The 6597-nt window shown below is 43.3% G+C and overlaps 1 protein-coding gene across 1 annotated transcript in view; it reads right to left on the bottom strand.

The window, feature by feature from the left end:
* Positions 1-3155: 3155 nt before the first annotated feature.
* The window catches only part of LOC105487835 (leucine rich repeat LGI family member 2), a 30095-nt gene continuing 26653 nt past the window's right edge, over positions 3156-6597 (bottom strand). The window contains exon 8 of the mRNA XM_011751460.2: positions 3156-5679. Coding sequence (XP_011749762.1) covers positions 4862-5679 — 818 coding nt within the window. The 3' untranslated portion in view covers positions 3156-4861. The remainder of the gene's footprint in view (positions 5680-6597) is intronic.

Genomic DNA, 6597 nt, shown 5'->3' with positions numbered 1-6597 from the left:
CATGAAGCTCTTCAGTGAATTTTTAGGGACTTTTGGGTGATTTTTTAGTTTCCAAGTAGAAGCAGCAAAAGACCCTTGTGGTGGTTACCTTCCATCCAAACAGAGAGTGACCTGCAAAGATACTGCTGTCCCTCGGTGGCCCATGGGTGTCCCCGCAAATTTGTGACTGAAGTGGCCATATTCATATTAAGCAGACCAGAGACCAAGACCATATTAGGCATGAACCACTTTTTATTGATAGGCTTACCGAATATATTGAATTAAGAAGCATATAGTTTGTACGCCCTATTTACCAAAAAGAGCTAAATATGTATACAGCCTAAAATACATCCACTGTAGTCTGCATACTGTAAAACTTGCTTCTTTACACATAGCAACTATTCTTATTTTACCTAGGTTATGCATTTAAAATACATACAAATGGTACCAAATAGCATATTGGCCTATTTTATCACAATTCTTATACGTTCCTGATAATCAAAGGGATTGATAGGGAATGCATAGTTTCCTACTAGAAAAAAAAGTAGATTTTGATACAAGCAATGGAATATAGTAAGGATAATAATGACTTGGTTTAGATCTCAGTAGCTTTACAATATACTTCTTATTTGAATGAGCATTATAGTTGGTTCTCTTCATTACTAATTGAGATGTTGTTAATTTTCCTGGTCATTCTATGCTCTGCTTGCCTGGCTGAGGCAAAGGAAGTCCTTATCCTTTTTTCTTTTCTTCCAGTTTGTTTTTACTTTCCCAAGTTTCCTCTGGAGCCATCTGCCCCACTTTGCCATTCCCCTTGCACTGCCACCCAAATCTGGACCACTTTCTCATTGCGTCATTGCATACAACTAGATTATTGTATTCCACTCCAGGAAGCTGTTGAACAGAATCTTTGGCCACCGCCTAATTAAAAAACTTCCTTCCGCAGCTGCAAAGGAGAGGCTGATACCTCTGCGGAAGAATCGGGAAGCCAGCTTAAGAGATTTTCTTTAGGTGGCATGCAAATAGACTGCCCTCCTGCAGATCTTCATCTCCCCTTCATTATACCCCAGGCCGGAGAAATTTCCATCATGAGCACTCCTGGCCGCCAAACCTCCGGCATCCCACGCTGATTTCTTTCCTAAAAATACACAGACTCTCACTCCATGGGGAAGAAAAATGCAGCTTTGCCATTTCCAGTGTGCTCCCTGAAGGCTGCTGATGGCCGAGAGCAATTCATCACCACTCGTGCGTTCAGGCTTTGAATTTTTCCTTCACAGATCGCTTCTTGTTTATCTGGTGGACAATGTGACAAGAACCAGATGTGTCTCAACCTCAACATCCCTCCCATAGCTATGCAGGGGGAGAAACAACCAGACCAGCTAGATATCCTCCTTAGAACGGCAGAAAACTATCCAAAATTTCTGAACCACTTTCAAGAGTGGGGCCTTGCATGTAAAAAGAGTAGGGCATGTAATTGCATGTTTGTTCATTGTTAAATGGATTAGTTGATTGAATCGTGTCTATTCAGTATGATTTTTCTTCTGGCTATGCATATTTTGTTGCACTTTTTACTTTATCTCAAGGTGCTGCCAAATTCAAAATCATGCTAGAAATGAAGGTCTTTCTTAGGGAGGGTATAGCAGGGTGTCTTAGAAAGAAAATACAATGTCTGCAGATCAGAGGGAGAGTTCTTGCTTTGCCAGTCCCCATTGGATAACCATGGCAGGCAATTTATATAGTTTTCATGTCTATTTCCTTCTCTCTGGAATTAGAATAATACCTACCCTGCAATAAACTTCAGAACTATTTATGAACAAATGAGGTGAATACTAATATGCATTGGAAAAATATAAAGCCTTGCTAAATGTAAGGTGGCCTTATCATCCACTGTCCAATAACACAGTGCTCTTCATATCTAAGATTTATTTTTAGAGTCTTGATAACAGACTCATTCCCGATCCTATGGAGTATGGGGACAAGTCCCCCTTTAAGGAAAGGCCTTAAAGCCACATGGCTGCACAGAGGGATCAGTCCAGGAGCCTAGCCACAGAGCTCATCAAGAAGAAACAAGCTGAGCAGACGACCACCCAATGGGTGATGGGAGGGAAAGTAGAAGAAAGATCTGCCCCCCGCTTCAAGCTGATCTCCACTGGGGACAGTCCACATATGTCTCTGCTTTGCATTTTTGCTGTTGCTTGGTTGGTTTTGTGTTTTACATTATTACTGGAAGAATGCTTCTTGCAGGAATTGTTTAAAACTTCAGGGATTCTTGGGATGAAGCAGTAAGATTAATGAAGCAAAGCGTTCGCCACCCTGTGCCAAGAACATCTATGCTCCTTTAGTAAGTTGGCCAGAATAAATATCTCCTTCCACAGCATAGGCGCTCTGTAGATTGCAGGCTTTAGTCTTGTATAAAATAAAATTATAAAAAAGGAAAACCCGATTGCAGTTGAGTGGGTCACCCACTTCTCACACCCCATCCATCACCTGTTTAGATCATTCTTTCACCCCCTAATTCCCCATCCGGACTCAACAGCTCTCCCCATCCTAAGCCCGGCGTCCTGTGTTTCCTGGTTTCCCAGAATCTGGCAATGTGATCAGAATAGTGAGTGCAGGGGGCTCAGTCGCTAATTCACCCTCAGAGGTACAGCTGGGAACATGATACCTCTCTGCAGTGGCAACACTGTGAAAAGATGCCACCTTGCCATCCCGACACGTGGCTGGAATTGGGAACATTACCTTGATCTGGCATAGTTGCTGGGACTGTCTAAATATCTCCTACAGTTTGCCAAATACCCATTTTTCTGCTCAGTTTGTCTGAGGGGTTCCATGCAACAGAAAGAATAGCTTGCCATCTTTAGGGCTGCAGGAACGGCAGAGCTCTTCCCCTTTCAGCCTCTAATGGGGGAACCTGGGCATTTGTAGCCTGTTCAAATAAACCAAGAAGGCAAAAAAAAAAAAAAAAAAAAAAAAAAAAAGCAGAAGAAAAGTAATTTGCACTTAAAAATGAAAACAAACCACTTTTCTCCTGTTTGCTTGGTATTTGTAGAAGTTTCAAGTGACAACACTACTATGTGTGGGTGAGTTCGTTCACTAAAATCCGTGGTTTCTGAGGCTGGAAGCCTCAGCCTACAGTCCCAGAATGTTACCCAAGAGTGCTGATGTAACATCAATGCTTCATTCTCTGAGTGCTATTTATTGTCTCAGTCTTCATTGCTTAAAGTCAGGAAACAACAAACACATTCATATTTGTGGCAAAACATCTACCTACTCATGACATGGCAAATAATCATTTTACAATAACAATACAGTACAATATGATCGTGCTACTTTCATGGCTAGGAATGAAGTTGTTGGATTTCTCTCTCAGAGCTACCCCTAAAGGCATTCACTTTATAATCTCTGAAGAGAACCAGCTAACCAGGTGGAACATCCACTAAGAATCTTCCACATAACCGAACCCCAGGAGCTTCCCTATTGCCCATACCAGAGAGGCCCATTTGGAAATACACCATCTGGTTTCTTGAGCACAGACCTGGAGTGTGGGATTCAGCTTGTCTGGCTCCAAAGCTGGCCCCTACTGATCAGCCTGAGATCCCCAGCCTGCACAGGCTGATTCCACAGCCAACACGTGGGCCCTGTGAGCATGTGCGTCCCGGGGCGGGGCGGGGGGCGGGGTTCCTTTGGGAAAGTACTAGGAGAGGGAGTCTTCCTATCTGAGTATCTTGGGTTGTGATTTGGTGTGAGCTTCACTGGCAGCTGCAATAGCAGCAACTCAACAAAACGGGACTGTTACACAAGCGGGGCAGAAGGCAGGTGGGCCGGCAGGGAAGTTGGTATTCGATTACTTGAAATATTCAGTTGTCCAGAGGGCAAGGACACGCACCAATCAAAGGACCACCTCTAGGTTTCAAAGCACGTCAAGATCTGTGTAAAGTCCTCTTTGCCTTCGTAAAATCTCACTTCAAAAATTCTACCAAATGCTCATCAGACGGAAATAACTGTTTCATCCCTCTAAAGGACGAAATGAAAAGCACCATTCAGTGTTTGGCCTGTCTGCTGGTTACCCACAAACTCAACGGGTGGGTTCCGAGAAGCAGATGAGCCATGAAGAGCATCAAACAAGCATTACTGCTCTGGTCACCACAGGGTCAGCTTTGAACCATAAGAAAGAGGGAGAAACTCCTTTGAGTCGCTGCTGGGCCTGCCGCCTGTGCTGGGTCTAGACATGTGTCACCGGAATATTGTCTTTGTGGCAGAGGAAGCAATGTCAAACATTAAATTGCTAACGTATCCATGACAAGCATTCATATGAGCCAACAAAATCACCAAGGTTCTGCTATTAAGGAGGATTCAGGAAGACTGGGCATTACTTTTAGGAAACTGGGATGACTCAAAATAGCACTGCTGAGTGTTACAAGATTTTTAAACTAATAATCAGCAAATCTTTTTAGCTGACTTTTGGCTTTAAGAGTTCTTACCAAAAAGATTGCTCAAGTGGAATGAGAGGGGCTCAAAGTTTGTTTTTTTATTTCATTATAAGAGCTGTCCCATCTTATCCAATTTTCTTCTTCCTCATTAAAAAGGGGGAAAAAAGGCATATTACATTTCTAGATGGTAAGAGTAAATGCTGTACTCTTTTCTCAGAAATTACAGGCTTTAAGATGCTCTTTAAAATGGCAGAAGGGGCATGTCATGCAGTTAGCCAATAAATGCAATCCCTGATTAAAATGTGAGTTCTAAAAGTTTGAAAACGTCTAACTATGTCAGTGCTTTTTAATTTCAGGGCTCTGAGCCTGGCTTTGATTTGTGTGTTGATTTTTCTTGGTCCTCTTTTGTGAGAGCTAATGCTACATGTCTTTTAATTTCACCCACCACACCTTCACAAACTTAAGTCAACAATGATATGTTCAAAAATCTTTGTTTTCCCTTTGAAACTGGATGCAAAAAAGAAATCTCTCCTGTCGGTGGAGACAGCTGTGAAGGAACGAGGCGCCTGCACATAAATCTCCTTAAACTTTTTGAATAGCTGCTTCTCTTTATCCCACTGGTATATCTGAGAGAATGTATAGTCACTCCCCAGGGCCAGGTAGTGATTATCTTTAAAAGAAAAGGGCTGCAGGGTCATGGCCCCCCGGGATGGAAGAGCTTGGATCTCCACGAACTGCTTACTGTTCCACCTCATGACCCGGGAGTCCCCGATGAAGCGGGTGAGGGAAAGGTACAGGGTATTGTGCATTCGGAAGCTCTTCACAGCCAGTACGTCCTCCATGTTGGGGATGTCACCATGAGGGACAAACTTCTTAGAGCTTTTATTCCACTGGAGGATGATGGGGACCTGGGAGCGGCTGGACAGGATGAGATGTGATTTTCCATCGATATCAACAAACTCTGCATCCGTGTCTCTGAACCACTCATGCAGTGACTGGTAAGAATAAAATCCTTTGCTGTTCCATTTGTAAACTGTGGACAGACCAGCCTTCGAGCTGTCTGCGATGACAAAGAACGTCTCGTCGTCGATCTGAAACAGCTCGATGTCGTTGGGCTTGGAAATGCGAGAGACCTCTATGTCTTGGAATTTGACAAATTTGGTCCAGCTCTCGTCGTATTTGTAAATGTGAGAGCCGCCGAAGAGCTGGGCTACCACCACAAAGACCTGATCATCGATGAGAATGGCCTTACAGCCCACGATGGACTGACCTGTGCTCCAAAATAAAGGAGAGGAGATTAGTGCAACTACAGCTAAAAACGCATCTCCACTTGTACTCTTGTACACTGCTGATGGGAGTGTGAAATGGCACCGTCACTATGGAAAACAGTAAACATGGACTTAACCTACGAGCCAGCAATTCCACTTCTTGGTATAAACCCAAAATAATTGAAAGCAGTGACTCAAAGAGATATCTGTACACCTAATGCTATAGACCAAATGTTTGTGCTCTCTCCAAATGCATATGATGAAACCTCACCTCCAATGTGATGGTATTTGGTGGTGGGGCCTTTGGGAGGTGATTAGTTCATGGGAACAGAGTCCTCAGGAATGGGGTTAGTGCCCTTCCAACTCCCTCTGCCCTTCCACCACATAAAGACACAGCAAAGAGGTGGTCAGCTATGCAGTGGGTTCTTGCCACATACCAAATCTGCCAGTGTCTTGATCTTGGACTTCCCAGCCCCAGAACTACGAGAAATAAATTTCTGTTGCTTATAAGCCACTCAGTCTATGGTATTCTGTTGCAGCAGCCCAAACAGACTAAGACACCTATAACATCATCCTTCACAATAGCCAAAAGGTGGAAGTAACTCAGGTTGCTTCAACGGATGAATAGACCAAGTGTGGCATATACATAAAATGGAATATTATTCAGCCTTAAAAAGGAAGAAAATTCTGCCATATGCTACAACATAGATGGACTTTGAGGGCATTAAGCTAAGTGAAATAGCCAGTCACAAAAAGATAAATACTATATGATTCCAGTTGTATGAGGTACCTAGAGCAGTCAGATGTATAGGGACAGAAAGGAAAGGAGTGGTTGTCAGGGGCTGTGGGATGGGGGAAATGAGGAGTTGTCATTTGATGGCAGAGTTTCAGTTTTTCAAGATGAAAAGCGTTTGGAGGTT

The sequence above is a fragment of the Macaca nemestrina genome, chromosome 3 (assembly GCF_043159975.1).
Source record: "Macaca nemestrina isolate mMacNem1 chromosome 3, mMacNem.hap1, whole genome shotgun sequence".
Lineage (NCBI taxonomy): Eukaryota > Metazoa > Chordata > Mammalia > Primates > Cercopithecidae > Macaca > Macaca nemestrina.
The sequence above is the reverse complement of the archived record's forward strand: the minus strand, read 5'-3'. Positions and strand labels throughout refer to the sequence as shown.